At 52.6% G+C, this 19395-nt stretch overlaps 2 protein-coding genes across 2 annotated transcripts; both read left to right on the top strand.

Moving 5' to 3' along the window:
* Window positions 1–5723: 5723 nt before the first annotated feature.
* On the top strand, window positions 5724–8325 carry LOC34617335. Its single transcript, XM_026336886.1, has 3 exons — window positions 5724–5921; window positions 7620–7805; window positions 7984–8325. The coding sequence occupies exons 1-3, from the start codon at window positions 5724–5726 to the stop codon at window positions 8323–8325; spliced, it is 726 nt and encodes a 241-aa protein (XP_026192671.1).
* Window positions 8326–10784: 2459 nt separating this feature from the next.
* LOC34617337 lies at window positions 10785–18617 on the top strand. Its single transcript, XM_026336885.1, has 15 exons — window positions 10785–10858; window positions 11356–11449; window positions 11644–11768; window positions 11918–12077; window positions 13054–13071; window positions 13359–13490; window positions 14130–14848; window positions 15194–15263; window positions 15428–15560; window positions 16069–16154; window positions 16402–16475; window positions 16602–16815; window positions 17370–17441; window positions 18166–18267; window positions 18489–18617. The coding sequence occupies exons 1-15, from the start codon at window positions 10785–10787 to the stop codon at window positions 18615–18617; spliced, it is 2202 nt and encodes a 733-aa protein (XP_026192670.1).
* Window positions 18618–19395: the final 778 nt, after the last annotated feature.

The raw sequence follows: 19395 nt of genomic DNA, 5'->3' as shown, positions 1-19395 counted from the left end.
AAAATTTTGGGAGCCTCTTAATTTTTTATAAATTTCAATATTAGTAGTGGGTCTGTCCATTTGGCTCAGTGTGGGTCGCAACGTTCATATTTTGGTGAATGTATAGGCAGGTCACGAAGGAACGCCAACACTCTCACACAAAGTTCGGTTATTTGTCCGTATCGCCACATGTGGAGAATACGTGGGGCTCCCAGAAACGAAGTAAGGAGAGCTGAGCGACCTCGTGAGCCACAGGAGAGCTGGATCAAGGGACGGAATGGGCATACTTGTTGAGGTGCTGGATAAAAGGACGGAGGTGTTCCTTTGTTGACACTTGACCTCGCCAGTCCAAGAATGAAGTCTGCATTGAGATCAATCGAGTACTTTGAGGAACCGGAGGGCTTTGCAGGAAACTGAATTTAGGAAAAGTGTGCTGCTTCAGCTGTTGACGAACTGGGTTGGATAGCGCATACTCTTCTGCCGCAGGATGCCTTCCAGGCCACCTGAAAGACCGTGAGTGCTTTTGTACTGTTGTGGGAGACCCACTTTGATCAGAATTGACATGCTCATGTCGATCGCAACTGGTTCGTATGAGAATCCGTAGCAGGTTGATAAAAAAGTTGCACCCACTGCTGCGTCAGAAACATCAGTTTTTCAGATAGAGTGACATTCATAATCGGGCGGTGCAAATATCGGAGGCGTTACAGAGCGGCTGACGAGTGTCTTTGCTGCGGCATCTTTGTCCTCTCCAGTGCACACCTTACGGTTTCCTTCGCGTATTACTTGAATGGATAGGCAATCCCAGCAGGAATGAGGTATCGTACTTATATGCAGGCGCACTAAACTTTGCGACGTCAGTGCGAGTGCGTAAAGGTATCGCCACGCCTTGACGGCTCCGACTTCCGCCGTCTCTGGCTTTTGTTTTTGCATCCGAAGCGCGGAAATCTGGAGGTGTAACTAGTTCGATGAAAACCTAGCAAATGTGTGTCTTCACATGCCACTTGGTGTGCTGCAAAAGCCGATGAGCACTGCTATAGGAGCTTTTGAAAATATCCACTCAATACTACGGATTTGCGCATAAAGGCACAGATCCAGTTCATAGTTATAAGATCATAGATATCCTGATCAACTTGCCGTTGCAGTTAAGCTGTGGCATTAGCAACTACAAAAAGCATGCAGGTGCACTGGAGATTTTGAGTGCGCGTGTAACAGTTTTGTGTTTGCTAGCTGGATGTTTGGTTACTTGCGGCATCTGTAAAGTTCGATATTGAGTACACTGCCGATCAGCGCATTTGTATGCGTAATTTGCCAATATGAAGCATCAGGAGCTCTTGTCTCACAGTATTCTTTTCAAGACGTCAGCGTTAGCACATGTGAGCCACCGTTCGTCCGTTTTCAACACCAACACCAGGTTTGCCCCTAACGCACTGGGCGAATCCTGCGCTTTTCAACAGATAATCCATATGACTTTTAGTCTCCTCTTCATGCTGTGGGAGCTTCTGATAGTGCGCAACATAGCTTGGGCCAGCCCCAGAGATTAACAGGCTGCCCCAGGGATTAGTTTAATAAGATCTGCTGCAGGTAGCCACCCTAGTGGCAGCTCATCATTACTTACCACGTTCGCGAGCTTTCTGATAGCCGGATAGTCCTACTATTCCTTCCTTTAAGGTTCAATAGAATCTTTTAAAACTAGGCCTCTTTCAAAGCCCCATGGACTCGATACAAGCTCAGTGCCCCCTTTTCTCAGTGCGCTGCTGAATCCCCCTCATTGAAAATCTGGCTCAACTCGTTGAAGCACTGCCGCTAAGCCCCTCCACCACATATGAGATAAGCATTGTTGAGAAGATCAGGCGGTTGTTCCAAACGCCTTCAGGCACACCAACCTCCACGACACAAAACTGTGGCCGCATGCGCGCCTTCCATTGGACCACTATCATTCATGGCCTATGTAGGATGCCATCACGATAAGCGATCCCAACCTAGAAGTCACACACCATGCTGATAGGACCCAATTCCTTTTGAAGTAACAGTTGAGTGTCGTAGTCTTGCGGACCCTTGCTTCCTGCCGCCCATCAGCAATCCGAAGTCATTGTGACTGCGCTCACGAGTGGAACGCCATGTTACACTTTTGCGCCTCCTCCCTGAATAACAAATCCATTTAAGATCCAATGCTATGTGACCTGGCCAGTTCTTTACCAGCAAGTTGTTTGTATGAGCTCTGAATTGACCCGTTGTGCTTCACCACATGCGACTCAATCCTCTGTAGACCCCTTCACTGGGCTGCAGGCGGCAGTGAGGTGAATTCCATTTCCCTGATGAGCTTCTTGGCTGCCAAGGCTTCCGCTGGAACCAGTCCCTTTGGTCAGTGTTCTATGGCCTTCTGCATGCGGTGCAGTTCCGCATTATTTGGGTCAATTGCTCACAATAGAATTAATTACAGTGTTAGGGTGCGTTGTGGCTGCGTTGGGGGGCAGGCTTTATCTGGCTTTTCTCGTTCACCGTACACTGCAGGCTAGGGTTGGTTGACACACTCTCCGTATCTCTGTGTTCTCCACTTAGAACTGCGTCTTCTGTGTCAGCTAAAAACGCAGGGATTGCGCTCATTTGCCTCAGAAGTCCCACGGAGTCCAGTAATTGTGGACGCCCCACCAGTCGGTTTTTCAGTAGCTGAGTCGCTGCCTATTTTGCGACCGCTTGGCATGACATTTTGTTCGAGTCTAGATAAGCCACTGATACAGTAGCTGTTCTCCTACATTGTGCTTTTGTAAGCCAAAGCTTTGCAGCATTCACTATACCAATCTGTTGATTGATTTTCTGTTTCAGCTTTTTCAATCCTCCTACGGCTTGCCATTTTTCGGATATCGGTAAAGTTGATGTGTCACGGTTGGTATAATGGCTTATCTTGTCGCAGTCCCTGCAGGTAGACGCCTTCCTCTACATGTACAGAGCTCTCAAGAAAGTGGTGATCCATCCAATAAAGACTGCGGGAGTAGCACTTATATTTCTTCTTCAAGTAGGGAGCCAAGCGAGACACATCTTCAACCGGCTGATGATCTTCGAGTACTTACCCATCGCTACATCAGTAATACTTTTCTGGTCAGCATCTCCTCCTCAGTAAAGTCAATAACCTTTTGTCGGGTGACAAATCATGCGTTCTTAGCAGCTTAAGAGATTCTGCGTCCACAGCAGCGTGCACGCCGCACTCTGCTTTCCTAACAGGTTCACCAAGCCTTCCTCCACGTTGTTGTCAGCTAAAATAATCCTTTTGAACTCTCGAATGACTTGCCGAGCCAGACACCTGCTGTGTGGAAATGCGACATCCCACTTCATCCAGTCAGCGGATGAGTGGGACCAGCTCTATTGAGCTAGGTGGTGCTACCGACGGTAAAGCTGAGCTAAGCTGTCCGGAGAGGATCGCTTAACTTTGGACCCATTACGAATTTGATAGGATGTTATTGAAACTTTACCAAGACTGCTTCTGTTTTCCCCTTCCTTCGTCTTTCAGAGTTTTTGATGTGAGGGGAAGAGGGGGGACAGCTACTGTGCGCGTAGCTGCACCTCAAAGCATTCCACGCATTCAGAGTACATAGCACACTGCACCTTGTGCAGACGCACAAAAAGTTCAGTCTAACCGTATTGATCTAGCGTTACCATGCAATAGATAAGATGCCAAAAGAACAAGTCTATATCGTCACTAGCTTACTACTTAATCGAATATGACAAGTGTAGAAGAAATACGGAAGCGTAGCTTTGCCATCTACTACAAGATACTTTTGCGTCAAGGCCGAAATCTCTCGAAACAGTATTCGTTCACGCTTAGACATACGTGTGAGGCTGGGAATCCAACGAGCAGCATTGGTGGCAGCGGCCCTGTAAAGTGTGTGCTTTGGTTATGCCTACCGTGCGTTCTGGTAGGACTATCGCCACGAGCTGTCCTGGCTTCACCTGCAGCTCAACAGGCGCTCCCTTGAGTGCCCGTTCCCCTAGGTGGCATCTCCCTTTGCGTGGGCGTTACGATCTCTAAATTTTAGGGTCTATGAGTTCTGCCCTTGTTCCATTTTACCTGCTCACGCCAAACTGAAGGCTGCCCAGTATTTCCATCACCTCGGGCAGCAGTTGAGGCAGTTGGGTACTGCAACCGTGGAAAACCCGACTGGCAGCCTGCTCTACTCTACAATATTTGAAGGCTGCGCCTTTATGCTCTACTTTAAGATGACTGCTCATAACAAACTCATACAAGGGTACATAACGCCCTTTGCTGCGTTGCTGCAGCGATACCCCGCATCACCCGTACACGGTGCTGCATCTTCAGTCTTAGGTTTGCCACTGTGCGCAGAACTCCCTTCGAGTCTTCGGTGTCCATCGTCAATTCTGTGGCTCTCTGTGCCGGGAATAGGCAATCGACATGCACTGTTGAGGAGAGTTGATTGCCGGTTGCACGGTTGCTACTTCAGCCCGGGGTGTACAGCTGGCAGGCTTGAGGAAGCGGCACAGAAAAGCGCTCGCATTGCGCACAAATTTGCAACGCAGCGTATCTGCAAGCAGTAGCACTGCGAAGCGTACAGTTCTACTCATGCGAAATAAAGGTGGCTGCTTTCCGCGAGCAGACAGAGCGACTGCAGTCGTCGGTGGTGGCTAGTGGTGGCAGGCGCCATCCTGCACCCCATAGAAATCGCTGCACGCGGGGTAAAGGGAAGAGGCAGCCAGGAAGAAAGCAAAAGAGGGAAAGAACTGGGGGGTTGGGTGAGGAGGAAGGGGGTTGTAGGGAAGCAAGCAGCTGTCGAGAGAGAGTGGACAAACTGAGAAGCGCCGCACGAAGATTCGAGACAAGGCCGAGGGGGCCCTTCCCCACTAGGAAGTATCTACTACGACCCCCTCCCAGCTTTTCGTGTGCCTCATCAAGCTCTTGAATCCCATGCATCCTGGTTTTTTTCCTACTTCTAAAGGATTTCAAGCTTTATTACATGGGGAACGTTCAAACAAGGGGGAAACAGACAAGGTGTGTGCCCCCCCGCCAGCCAGCGAGTCCTTATACTGCCCGTACTGCAGCACGGGCTTCCAGGCTCCTCAATTTTCGAGCCTGCTCAAAGGAGTTCGTTTTTAAAAATGTGTTTCTTGCCTTCTTCTTGCCAATTAGTAACAGGTTTCCGAATGTGACTGCCGGTGGAGGCAATTCGGTGCTCCTAGTAAGCACTGGGATCTCGCGCTGCTCGCTGCCTCGCAAAAGAGAGCCAACAAGGGGTTGTTCAGCACGAAAGACACAGGAAAACTGCCTGGCTGTGCTGCGGAGGAACCGCCAGAAGGGCGGAGCGCCTTTGCTCCTCCCTCCTTCTGTCTGTATGCACTTCGCGGCATGCGGAGGCCTCCCCCGATGGGAGGGCGCTGCGCACCTCCTGCATCACCGTGTTCGCTCTCCCTCCTGCGCACCGACCGTCGCTACAGCTCGGAGAGGAGGGGGCTGAAGGGCTGCCGTCTGCGGCGGCTGCTGCTGGCAGTAGCGCTGCACTGCATTCTCTGCGCACACCTGCGCCTCGCTGCCGCAGTGGCCTCTCCGTGCCTGCACAGAGGAGCTGGCTCTTGTTGTTGCAGCGCAAAAAAACCCAGCACCCCTCTTGCTCGGAGGCCCTTCTCTCTCAAGGCTGCAACTCCGCTTCCGCCCGCCTTCCTGCAACCTGCACGGCTGCAGCCGCTGCTGGCAGCTGCCAGCCGCCCCCCACAGATCTCCACGTTTGCGACCACCCCTAATGAGCGCTTCGGAGGGCAGGCTGCCTCACTGCGTCCTTCAAACTTCACAAGTGGCAGCAGGCTCATTCAAGCCGCAGCCATCACCCACTGCCCAAGCACCAGCCAACTGGGATCTGGCAACAGCAGCCCATGTTGGAGGCTTTGGAAAGCGGGAGGAGCGCACACTTCAAAAGGCCCTTGGAGATGGCTCTGCTCGGGTGCGATAACAGCAACAGCAGCGGCCAAATCGGCAGCCTCCCGTGCGGCTTCTGCTGCCACTGCTGCAGGTCGCCTGCTGATGAGCGTCGCAGGGGCATCTGCTTTAAGGGACAGCTTTCTACTCCAGCTGGTCGTAACGGGGTGTCTGTACACCGCCCATCTGCTCCTCGTTTCGCCCCACGTAGTGCTGCTGCCGCCACTGCTGCACCGTCTGCTGCAGACGGAGGCGCTGCATGCGGACACCGTTGCCGGCCTGGCTGCGGTTGCTCTTGGCGCTGCAGTGTTGCTACAGCAGCGAAGGCAGCAGAAGCAGCAGCAGCAGCCGCATGAGAAAGGGCAAACGCTCTTGCCGTGGACGGTGCGCGACTGTCATGCCTCCCCCTTATAGTGCACCTCGCCCCCCTCCTTCTGCGCTGTTCGCCTCCCGACAACTCGTTTTTTTCCTGCTGCCGCTGCTGCTGCTGCTGCGGTTGCTGCTCGTTCCTCCTGGCGTGTCCCCTTGCTGCCGTGAGGCTCGCTGCGCATCGCTAAGGCTGCTACTCAAAGCTGCTACTTCTGCACAGGAGACGCAGTCTCTTCCTTGCCTGTGTGACGTTGCCGGGCACTTGCGCAGTTGGTCAGGCTTGCCCCTTGCGCCTCTGCGCATGCGCTGCAGGAGCCTAAAGAGAGCATTGCCCGGTGTCTCGGTGTGGCGGCTGCCCTCCTTCTCTTCTTTTCTGTTTCTGGTCATGTGGCTGCAGCAGTTGAGTTGGTGTTGGCTATCGCGGCAGCCGCGGGTGTCTGTACACCGCAGGCGGACATCCACAGAGCTCTCCAGGTGTCGTGAAGCCGCTGCTGCTGCCGCTGCTTATCCTTTCGCGGGCGCGCTGTCTTGTGTTTTGGCCGTCTAAGAACTGCACGAAAAATCGTTCCTAAGCCTCCTGAGCGCTTTTTTGCTGCTGCAGATCCTGCTGGGGCATCTGGCGTGGGTAGGGGCGGGAACCGTGGTGCTGCGTGGCGCCCTTCCCTCCTTCAGAAAGTCTTCCAGCAAAGCCTCTGAGTCACGAAGGGCAGTCTTGCAACGGGCAGCAGCGGCGACTGTGGCTGCAGAAGCGGCTGCAGAAGCGGCTGCAGAAGCTGCTGCAGAAGCTGTCGAAATTACGGCGAAGGGCGCAGAAGCGCCCCTGCAGCCAGAGGCATACGAGAAGGCTGCCAAAGAGGCCTTGCATGCCTTGGAAACGCTGCAACAGCTCATGGGCTGTGAACGGCAGCAACCCTCGCAGTTGCCTCGGCCCCAAGAACTGCCGAAGGGGCCCCCCTCATTGTCGCCAATGAGAACGTTTCCAGCAGCGAGCATCATTCCAAAGGCGGGAAGTCCAATAGAGAGCTTCCCTCTTCGGCACGCGGCTTTCCCTTCCCCTGCAGCAGCAGCTGCTGCAGGAGCAGCAGCAGCTCCACCAGCAGCACCTGCAGACTCTGCAGCAGCCGACGCAGGGAATGCGTGGGCAGCAGTCGAGCAGAAACTCTCCAGCATCCGCAGGGCCGCTGCTGTCCTCGTAGGACGCCTGAGACAGCAGCGGGAGCAGCAGCAGCAGCAGCAGCAGCCGCCGCAGCGGCAGAGAGACCAGGCGCATCTTCTCCGGAAACTGGCAGCTGTTTGCAGTGCGCTGAAGCGGCGCTTCTCCTTGGTTGGGGAGCGCCTTTCCTTCCTGCGGCAGCAGGGAGAGCAGCAGCCTGAGCGGCTGCCGCCTTATTGGTACAGCTGCCCTGTGCGCGGGCGAAGGCGGGGGGGCCTATGGGTTTGGTGGGCTCTTCTGGGGTACTGTGCGTCTTGCCTTTGCTTCAACATCGCGGAGTGTATCAACACTGCTGTTCTTGCTGCAGTTGCAGCCCCCAGAAAACCAGTAAGTTGGCGGGATAGCCGGCTGGGGCCCCTTATTTTGACTCGGCGGTGACCCCCCCTTTAACAGGCGCTGGCTGTTTCCCGAGGCTGTCGCAGCGTGCGTTTCGATTCCAGTGTAGCTCTCGCTCACGTCGTTTGGCGTCCACTTCTGCGCTTGGTCTGCTCACCAGGTAGAGGAGTCCTTAGTGCATGCACTGACGGACCCGAGCAACAACTCCGCCGCAGCTTTGCTGCTGGCAGCGGCAGCGCCTTGCGTTTCTGCGCCTCCCTGGGAGGAGCTCGTCTACAGGGGGTTTTGCCTGCCGCTCCTCGGGCGGTACATTTCGCTTCCCGGTGCCATCGCTGCCTCCTCATTCTTATTCTCCCTCCACCACATGAGCCTAGAAACGCTGCTGCCCCTGTGGGCCCTCGGCGCCGCGTGGTGCGGGGTGTACATACACTCCGGCTCGCTCACGGTGCCCATTGCAATCCACGCCATGTGGAACAGCCGGGTCTTTCTCAGCAGCTTGCTGCACTTGTAAGCAGCAGCAACACTGTCAACCCCGCAAGGCCGTGGCCGTTTGCTGGTGTATCTATCGCTCTGTGGTCTCACCAAGCGCGCCGCCTGTCTCTGTACCGGCTGCATTCCGATGCCCAAAACTTGTATTGCGGTTTCGCGCCGGCCCCTCACAGCAGCCCCTTCGGGGCTGTCGCCTTCCAGCTTTGTTTGGCTGCTGCACCTACGCATGCCTCCATCTATTCGCTCGTCACTGCGTATACTTGCGCCCGTGTGAGCGTCTGCCGCCCCTATGTGCTTTCTTCATGGAGATCGAAGGCCATTGGATTATCTGCGCTTTCTGGATCTACGCGTACACACGGCTCTCTTACGCTTCTGTGGACGCTTCTTCAGCGACCAAAGGCGGTTGCCTGTTCCCGTGTCACTCCTCTTGCAGTGATGTCTCACTCAGGGGTTCATCTGGCCCCCTCTGTACTCTGAGTATCTGCCCAACTATTTCTAGCTCCACACCTCTATTACCGTATTTAAAGATACCCCCTCCCCTTCCCCTCCCCCCGGCACGTAACGCTTCAGAACATACCCGCACGCAAGCAGCTACTACTACGCAGATGCCCACACGCAACACTTCTTTAAAATCAGAGCAAAGAGAGACAATCCTTGCAGGGCGGAATCCTTTCTAGGACTTCCTTCCGTGCATGTGTGCACTCCTCTGTCAGCACAAAACGATCCAGATATTGTTCGTATGCGACGACACAGGGGCACGCAGCAATGCCACCAGTGGTCCCCTCCCTTCAGCCCCTAAACCGCCTTGCCAGACCCCCGTCTGCGCAGGAGCAGCTGGTGCAGCTGCAACTATTGTTGTGTGCACTCTGTAGGTTGCGTCATAAGGATGACTGTGAAAGCAGTTAGCAGCCAACCGTTCGGTAAACCATGCTGCGTGTAAGACTCCTTTCTAAAGCCCCATCCTTCCAACTCTGGTGCTGCCAGTGAAAATGTCCCGCTATGACGTAGCAAGTATTGCAGCTGCGCTTTATCGTGAAGGTAGGCGATGCCTGCCAGCAGCGGTTTCACAGTGGCGCTTCTTCGGAACCATGAACCTAAGCGCCTAGGGGCTGCGTGGCTACATCAAGAATGTTAATGGAGGCTGCGGGTAGGAAAGAACCATGGGAGGCGTGTCCACAACAGTCACAGCATACTTTGGAGGGGGCTTCACAAGGACCTGCAAGGGGGGCTGCTGCACTACACAGACTGAAGGCTGCGGCATCACCACCACCGGAACTGGGGAAGTATACACAGGGATACAAATCGGAGCAGAAATGTAATAACCCATTTTGAAATACCGAAAAAAATACCAAAGAAAGCACCGAGGAAATGAAAAAGTGTGTAGTGTGAGGGGAGGAGGTTGAACAGCCTTGACAAGAATCGGCGATCGATTGCCTTCCGCTACAAATGCTGCCGGCGCGATTTGGCGTTGCAGTGCCCGTGCTGTCTATCTGTTGCTTGCGCACGTAGACGTCGGAATGTAGGCAAAATAATGCTGGAAGAAAACACCAAGAACAACAAAAAGTAATCTGCTTGAGTTGATTCTATGGCAGATGCGCTTTCTGTTGCGCGGCTCCTGCCACTGCTATTGCTGCTGCTGCTGCTCGCATCGGATGAGGACGAGGACAGCGTCCAAGACTCCCGCATGAAGAAGAGAGGAAAATCAGCAGAAAAACGGCTGCGCCACCTTTTAAATGCTTCAAAAGGTTCATGAATAAAGTGCTTTCTCTGTCGCTGCAGCCAGTGTTGGCACTGTTGCTGTAATGACCGCTGGCAAGGCACTGAACTGCTGCAGCGGCTGGCTGTTAGGATGATGCCACACGCCGTCAGCAGCAGCGGGAGCGCTACTACTGCTGCATGCATGCAGAGAGAGGCCCGTATCCGCGAAGTTTGTTGCTGCTGTCTGTCTCCGCACTTGAAATAGTAGCATTCCTTTTTTCCGTGTTCCTCCAGCATTCTCAGTAGGGCCAGCAGGCGCCGGAGTGGCAGCAGCAGCAGCAGCAGTAGCAGCAGCAGCAGCACCGTCATTCTTCGAGCGCACGTGATCCTCTGCCGCTGCGGCTGCCCTGTCCCTTCCCTAGTTGCCTGTAGCTGCGGATTCAGCAGCAGCAGCAGCTCTACACTGCACCATCATGCAGGTGCTCTTGTAGGCCACCTACACAGCAGACAGCAGCCTCCCGACACGGGGTTGCATCCCGCCTACAGCGGCAGCCTGATCTTATCGGGAGAGAAGGCTCCTGTCCATAAAGGCGTTGCAGTCAGCTTCTTGCTGCCGCTGCATCGATGTCTATAGGCTGAAACGCCGGATACAGCAGTCGGGAGCAGAGGCAGCAGGGCCACACGGCGTGCAGCGTAGCGACACCCCAGCACAGCATAACGTCTTGAACGGCACACACACACAGAACTCGGCGTGCAAAACAGCTGTAGCGAGAGCCACGTACAATGGAAGAAACTCAGCTTTTGTCGGCCTTGGCTTCCCTCTTCTCCCCCACAGATCCCACGACTCAGAGACAGGCGTATGTCACATCCTTTCGAGATAAGGGCACGAGGAGGGGTGATGTCGGCGCTAAGGAGTGTCTGAAGGGCTCCATAGGTTTGGGCACATAAATAGAGAGAGCTGACAACCCTGCACCTTCTGCGCTGAGTTGAAAGCCTGCAGATTCTCATCCATCGTCGCATGCAGTGCTACAAAACAACTTGGTCTTGTACCGCAAAACAGCCGTGGGAAGCGTACAGTGGTGGGGGCCAGAACTGTAAGGGCTGAGGTCTTTTTCTACGTGTATACATGTGTATATATATGTATGTTTACACGTAAATTTATGTGTGCATGTATATGTGCATTTATCTGTATATGTATATATATTTATATGATCTATATATATGTATATATATTTACATGTATATATATGTGTATATGTGTATATGTGTGTGTATATATATGTACATTTATATGTAATCTGTATATATGTATGTATGAGATGTTGGCAGCCTCCGCATGTTTTGCGCTGTGCAGGGACGAGTGGTTAAGAGGGTGGCAGCAGTCTGTGGGAGCTTGGGAGGCTTCTCTGGAGCTTTTGGCCTTAAGGGAACCTCCCCTCAGTGACGATGTAAGCGCTGAGGTGTTGCGGAGAGGCGTGTTCGATACCTCATCGCGCAGTAGTAGTAGTAATCGGCATCATAATGCCTCGTAGCAGCCTTCGCTGCAACTCTTCTTTCCACGCCCGCCCTTCACGTGCTTTGCGCTGCTTCTTGCTCTTAACGTTTGCAGCGTTTTGCGCTTCGAGTGCTTTGCTTTATGCAGGTGGTGTGCTTCGCGGCTCAGACACTGCGGACGAAGTGTTTGTTTGATTTGTATCAGCTGCCTCCAGAGGCTCCTGTTGCTCTCATCTGCAGGATTGCGGCAGCCCTTAAGCAGCACCATGCGAAGTAAGGCTGTCATGCGCAGTCTGTTGTATTGCTCCGTGTTGGAAAGAAGGCTCGCCGTAGCGTGTGGTGTAAGGGCAATCGCAGCCTTCTTCTTGTACACTTAGGTGAAGGGTATTTGTTTCGCGGCAAACGTGCGTTGGTGTGAGCAGCAGAGCTGCTGTCACGCAGCTGAGCTTGGCTCTGGCAGCTGTCTCTTTGTCACAGCAGCAAGACTCCCCCCTGGCGCTGCTGTTGCGAGCGTGTGGCTTGGACACGTTGCAGCCACAGCAGAACTCCGCAGATGCTCGGCTGCTGCTCCTCCTTCTCACCGTACGCCTTCCCGCGCATGCAACTTCTGGTGCATCCTTGGAAGGGATGCTCGCTGCTGTGTTTTGGGGGGTTCTAAAGCGGTCTTCTTCTTGCTTCCGTTGGAGCTGCTGTTTCGTTTGCCTCTCTGTATATGTGTATATATATGTGTATGTGTGTCTGTATGTGTATGTGTGTATGTGTCTGTATGTGTAGGTGTATGTGTATGTGCATGTGTATGTGCATGTCTATCTGTATGTGTATGTGCATGTATGTCTGTATGTGCAGGTGTATGTATGTCTGTATGTAAGTGTGTATGTATGTCTGTATGTAAGTGTGTATGTATGTGTAGATGTATGTGCATGTATATCTGTATGTTTATGTCTATGTGTATGTTTGTATGTATGTGTATGCCTATGTGTATGTTTGTATCTCGGTAGCGGCGCACATGACAGCCGCTGTGGGGGTACGCGCCTTTTAGGTGCTCATGGGTGTTTGTTTGTGTATTTGTTTGTGTGTTTGTTTGTGTGTATTTGTTTGTGTGTTTGTTTGTGTGTGTTCGTGTGTTCGTGTGCTTGTGTGTTTGTTTGTGTTTGTTTGTGTTTGTTTGTGTTTGTTTGTGTGTTTGTTTGTTTGTGTGTGTCTGTTTGTGTGTATTTGTTTGTGTGTATTTGTTTGTGTGTTTGTTTGTGTTTTTGAGTGTGTTTGTGTGTGTATTTGAGTGTGTTTGTGTGTGTATTTGTGTTTGTTTGTGTGTGTATTTGTGTTTGTTTGTGTGTTTGTGTGTATTTGTGTTTGTTTGTTTGTTTGTGTGTTTGTTTGTGTTTTTGTTTGTGTTTTTGTTTGTGTTTGTGTGTGTGTTTGTGTGTGTGTTTGTGTGTTTGTGTGTGTATTTGAGTGTGTTTGTGTTTTTTTGTGTTGGTTTGTGTGTGTGTGTTTGTGTGTTTGTACGTTTATGTGAAGGTGTGTGGCGGTGGCTTTGCTGCGTTTATTGCTGCAGCACTTGGGGGAAGAGGCGAGCAGCAGCGGCAGCGGAGCACCTCGCTGCTGCAATCACTTGGAAACGCTTGCTGGAGCAGCACCGCAAGTAAGGGGCAATCGCCTTTGATAGGCATACACTTGGCAAGCCTAATGCTCTGGTTCGGCAGCGGTTAAGGGGGGGGATTTTAAATATGTCTTCTCGCCTTTTGCGAGTCTGCAGCTGTGCAGTGCTTTGCCGAGGCTCTTTCCACCCAAAATGCTTTCCTCTCCTGGCCATGTGTGTCTGTGTGAATTGTTTCTTTTTACCGCCCCCGTGGTGTGAAGGCTTCCTCTGGCCTCAACCCCCCCCCTCCCGCAGTCTTTCTCTTGCTTTTTCTCTGCGTGTCACCCGTTCTTCAGGTTCTTCAGTTTGCTGTATCCATCCGCAAAAACGGATGCAAAAGTCTGAGCCTCAGTGTGCGTTTTTTCTTGAAGGCACTGTCCCTTTGAATCGCTTATAGCGCTATCAAGGTTTCTTTGCACCAGCTAGCGTTAAAAGCCCCCCTTTACTCGCTAGCTGGCCGTGTGCATCACGGATCGGGAGGTGGCAGCCTTCTCTTCTTTTTTCTCTTTCTCTTTTCTCTTTCTTTTCTCTCCAGCACCAGCACGCGGCACTTGTGACAACGCTTTGCGGCTGCAGTGCCCTGGGCAGCAGCAGCTGCTCTCGCAAAATACTTCTGCCTGCATGCATGCCTGCCTGTGTAGGTGTATGTGTATGTGCAACACGATTCTCCTGCAGGCCTTGCAGTGCACTCGCGCATGGACGCCGCTTCTTCGCCATGCACCTGCAGATAGTCTGCAGGGAGGTTGCGATTATACAGTCATCCTGGAAGACGCCTTTGACGTAGGCAGCTGCGCACGAGAAAGCTCCTCGGTGCTGCTGCTGCTGCTGCTGCTGCTACTGGTGCTGCTGCTACTGCTGGTGCTGCTGCCAAGCGCCTCTTAATGCTTCTTCTTAGGCCGCAGACGGCTTCGGGTTGCTGTCAATTTTGCCGTTGCTGCTCGAGCCGGCTGTCATGCGTCTGTCAGAGGGAGTTGCTTTCGCTGCTGCTGCAGGTGCTCGAATCGACGTCTTCGGATACTGCCGAGACAGCGGCAGCGGCTGCATGCATTGCCCATCTCCTGAAGACTTGGGGCCGCTTCACGGGGGCTGCATCAGCGACAACGGCAGCGGGGGAGGGAGTTTCTCCCTTGCTGCAGATTGCAGTGAAGCATTCAATTGGTCCTTTGCAGCGCATGCTGGCGACATCAGCAGCAGTGACGGCGAACGGAGAGGGAAGGGGAGGTTCGGCAGCGGGAGCAGCCCCTTCTGCAGATCCTGAGACTCTCGCCTATGCAGTGCATGCAGTTGCAGCGACGTGCCGGGTTGCAGTGCCCTTGCTGCTGCGACGAACGCATGTCGATGCTGAGTTGCAGCAGCTGCTAGAGACGCTTGCTGCCGCCGTTGCGCTCCCGCGGACGCTGGGCTTGCTGCATTATCGCCAGCAGTTTCCGCAGCAGCAGCAGCAACAGCAGCACCCCCAAGATGAGGATGATCTGACCAGCGACTATGAGGCGGCTGCCTTTCTCTCTGCGGAAGCCGTGCGGTTCTTCTGCCATTTGCGCTACGACATCGAGAATGCAGAGAGACAGCAGCCGCAGCAAGAAGAGGAGGTGCATCCTCAGAGCAAACAGGCCCTCATCCAGGTGTATAGACACCTGACCGACGAGATTGTCAAGCAAATGCAGCTGCCTTACGCACAGCTGTCGAATGAGGATATTGAAGAGGTCTTTTGGTGAGGAGGGAAACCTCTATGCAGACGCACAGGCAGAACAAATGAACACATACCAGGCACACAAAGCATGCATCCATACACATACATACATACATACACATACATACATATACATACATATATATATATATATATACATATATACATATATATATACATACATGTATATACATACATACATATATATATATATATATATATATATAGACACACACAAGGCAAACGTGCATAGCGAGTTTTGAAGGGGCAACGAGACAGGCAAAGCAGCGCATACCCTGGATGGTCGTTTAGGATGATGGGATTGAATGGCATTGCCACTCGGGGTGTCTCTTCCGTTGTATGCAGCTTTAGAGAGCAGCTTCTTTTGCTTCTGGAAGACGCTGCGGCTCTGCTGGGAGCAGAGGTCTCCTTAGGCGTATGACGACAACTTTTGAAAACGCAGCAAGAAGGGAGAGAGGGAGCTTGCACACAGGCGAATAAGGGGGGTGTTTCAAGGGTTTAGGCCCCTTCTTTACGTGCTTGCCGAATCTGGATGCGCTGGCTGGGTATGTGCTTTCTGTTGCCCTCGTATTTTTGCAGGTGGCAGGCCGCATTCAGCAGCTCTTACAGCAGCATCAGCTGCAGCAACAGCAGCAGACAGCTGCTGCTGCGGGGGAGAGCTTCGAGATGCAGTTGGAGTGTCTCTTGGTCGCACTGAACAACATCTTTTCTTGTAAGTTTTTCGCTGCACAATTTATGGATTTCTGCATCGTGGGCAGTGCTGCTGGGTCGTTTTTCCAAGTAAAAAGCCCTGTTGTGACTTCTTCTGGAAGACGACCAATTTTGAGTGTATGGCCAGCTATCCCTCGGGTTGTATTTCCCTCTGAACGCCGCTAGCTACCCCCGCTGTGGCCTCTTTTTTCGCCTTTTTTCACCTTTTCCCCCACTGCCCTCCTCCTTTTATCCCTCCTGGCTGCTGCTTTCTCTCTCTCTCGATCGCGTGCAGCTGCTCGGCATAATCGCCTATGCCTCTTGTTCGTGTATTGCCGTCCGTATCCTCTCACTTCCACCTTTCCTGTAGTGGTAAAGTCTTGACATTTTTTCTTCCACGCGCTCCACGGATGGTCTCTGCTCGTTGTGGAAAGGCAGCAGCTGCTGTTTTTTCTGGTTTGCACACCGCGGAAGCTACACACAAGGACTCTTGCGCCAGGCTGCGCTGCTGTGTGGGGTTGTGTTTACAGACAGCTCATCGGCTGCTGCAGTAGAGGTGGTATTGCCGTCGGCTGTCGCCGCTGTTCAGTCCGTGCTCACCTCCTCTCCCCCTCTGGTGCGCAGTATGCAGCGCAAATTGCGGCCTCCCTCTTACCACGGACTGGTGGCTTTGTTGAGCGAAGGCAGTCCATCGATTTCGCATCATGTAGACTCTTTTTTTGAGGGGGGGTGAAGGCACAAAAGCAAGCGAGGCGGATACTGCAGGCATGCGTAGGGGCACGTCTGCACTTGCCTTCTAACCTGCTCCACCCACACCAGTCTGACGCACGTCTTTCTCTGTCTTGGCGTCTTTTTGACTGCAGACACGTGCTGGAGTGGCATGCCGTGTGGCAGCAGTCAAGTTCTTGCAAACAGCCCAATCTTCGCTAGACACCGAGTACGTCGTTTCCTTCTCGTAATCCTGCTGCAAGGCGTACTCCCTGTTGCAGGCTCCCGATCCGCATGCTGTTGCATCTGCCGCTCTTCTGCTGTTGTTCTGCTCTTGTTCATTGAATGCATGCAGCCCCGGCTCCCTCCAGGCGGCAGTCGGTCTGCTCGCCAGTCAGGTGTCTGCTGCAGGGGCAGTCGCAGCAGGGGGGGGGGCAGCAGGGGAATCTTTAGAAGCAGCAACAGCGATTTTGCGGCACCGTGCTGCAGCAGCCCTGGAGGATATTTGCAGACATTCAAAGTCTTGTGTGTCGCCTCAAACGATTCAAGATCTCGCTGCGCGTACGATGGTCTTTTAGGAGGGAAAAAGGAGGGATGGGAGGGAAAAAGGGAAGGATTATGGGAGGGAAAAAGGGAAGGATTATGGGAGGGAAGGATGGGGGAGTCTTGTCTCGAAATACTTTTGCTAATCGCTGCCGTAGTCGGGCGCTGTTGCTCTTGCTGTTGTTGCTGCTGTTGCTGCTTGTCCTCCTTTTTTGCCCGACGCAAAAGTCTAACGCAAAGGGGGGAGGTTCGAGGAGGGGTGGGGTGGAGAGCAAGTATTTAGGGTGTTTGTCATATGTGGCTTCCGTTGCTGCTGCAGTTGCGGACAGGCTGTCTGCGGATCCATCTGGCGAAAAGGTGTGGTGCTAGGGAGGTGTGGGGGGGCTACGGGGGGGTAGGGGAAATAATACGATTCTAGCTGCTGCCGCTGGTGGCATTTTTTCCAGTATTTTCCTTCTGTTATTGCCGTCGCAGATAGGCACGCTGCGTTAGAAGCGTCTGAGCAGGGCTTAAGAAGTTGAAAACGGCGTAGAGAGTTCTTCTCATCATGGGGGGAATGCGAGTGGCTGTGAGCTGTCAGGCGTATTGGCTGGTGCTGGAAGCAGTCTGCTGCTTGGTGGCGCGAGAGGAAGAAGATACAAGAATGTTGTCGGTAAGTATTCATTTTCTCGTTCGCTCATCCTTGCACAGCTCAGCTCATTTTTAAAGACGTGCGTGCATGTACTCCGCTGCCTCCTCGAGCAACGGATGATCTTTACAGTCTGTGCTAAATGTGTGTGTTTCTATCTCTCTCTCTGTGTGTGTGCGGATTTTTTTTGTCAATTTCTGTGTGTCTAGGGGTGTATATATTTGTCTATCTGTATGTATTTTTCTTTGTGTATTTCTACACGTCTGTATGTATTTTTATCTGTGTATTTCTACATGTCTGCATGTATTTTTCTCTGTGTATATGTCTGTATGTATTTTAATCTGTGTACTTCTGTCTCTGTATGGGTGTTTATCTATCTGTATATCTTTCTTTCTCTCTCTGTCTGTGTGTGTGGATTTTTTTCTCTGTGCATTCCTGTGTGTCTGTATGGGTGTGTGTGTATTTCTATCTGTCTGTATGAGTGTGTGTATTTCTATATGTCTGTATGTATTTTTCTCTGTGTATTTCTCTCTGTCTGTATGTATTTTTCTTTGTGTACTCGTATCTGTCTGTATGTATTTTTCTCTGTGTATTTCTCTCTGTCTGTATGGGTGTTTTTCTATCTGTATATCTTTCTTTCTCTCTGTTTCTCTTTCTGTGTGTGTGGATTTTTCCTGTGCATTTTGGATGTGTGTGTGTTTGTATTTCTATCTGTCGTTGTCAGTGTCTATTTGTCTGTCTGTTGCAGATGATGGAGGGTCTCTGCCGCCCCTGCATTACCGCAGTGGAGGAGGTTTTGACTTCGGGTAGCGAAGCGCGTCAAGATCTTTGCACGCGTTTGGATTCGTTAGCGATCGTCTTGAGGTCAGTTATGTGTTTGTGACTGGTGGGGTTGCTCGGGAGGGCTGCGCGGCTGTAGAACTGCATGCGGGTGGTGTCGTGGCACTCTGCAAAAAGGGCATGTCGTCTTTCTTCCCTCCTCTTCCTCCCCTGCCGTCCTGCAGGAAGGCAGCCGCCACGCGCTTTCGTCGAACGCATGTTGGCGTGATTTGAGCCGTGTGCGCTTTGCAGGGATACGGCGCATGGCATTCGAGAAATTCCACAACGGCTAGCTGCCGTCCGCAGCTTTCTGTGCAACACGCTATGGCCGCTGCTGCAGCGGCTGCTGCTCCAGCAGCAGCGCAATGCCACGGTTGTTGAGAGAGCGCTGCGCTGCATGAAGCATGCAGTCCGCACAGCGGGAGAAGCCTTTAGGCCTCACATTCTCCCCTTCTTGCAAGTCCTCCAAACCAATGCGGAGGTGTGTATGTGCGTATCCGTATGCATGGATTGCAGATGCACAGTTTCTGCGTGGGAAGCTCCGCAGTCTCTCGGCGCGCTGCTGGCTGCTTGCTGTTGCAATGAGTCTGTGTGTGTGATCGCGCACCCATCCTTGGCATCCATACATGCATTTGATCTCTTTTGAAGTTCTCCTTTGGCGGCATTAAGGAGAAGAACGTGCTGCTGAATCCTATTCATCCCGACAGTCCAGTCTTCTATTTTTTTGGCCGCAGGTGTGCGTACACTCGACGTACTTGTACGCAACCGAGTGGGCAGCCGTGTCGTTTGCATCGGAGGGACCGGAGGTGCAGCGCGCATTGTGTCTCCTCACGGAACGCCTTGCAGCTGCTGGCTTCGAACATATTAAGAATCACGTCAGTCGGTGGTGTAAAGCTGCTGAGAGGAGGCCTCAAACGCATGCATGCACGCACATGCATGCATGCACGCACATGTTGCCTGCCCTGAGAGACCTTCTCCCGGTGGATTTGGGGCTTCGCTGACGCTTTTTCCCATGATCCATATAAATATATATATCTTTCTCTATATATGTGTAAATGTATATTGATGCCTCTCGCTCTCTGCGTGCCTCATGCTGCTTGCCTCCGCATCACAGGGAGATTTGGAAGAAAGCAGCGACATGGTAGAAGACTGTTTCGGC

This window comes from Cyclospora cayetanensis, unplaced genomic scaffold (assembly GCF_002999335.1).
Source record: "Cyclospora cayetanensis isolate NF1_C8 unplaced genomic scaffold, CcayRef3 CcayRef3_contig_151, whole genome shotgun sequence".
Taxonomy (NCBI): domain Eukaryota; phylum Apicomplexa; class Conoidasida; order Eucoccidiorida; family Eimeriidae; genus Cyclospora; species Cyclospora cayetanensis.
This window is presented reverse-complemented; position numbering and strand designations above follow the sequence as displayed.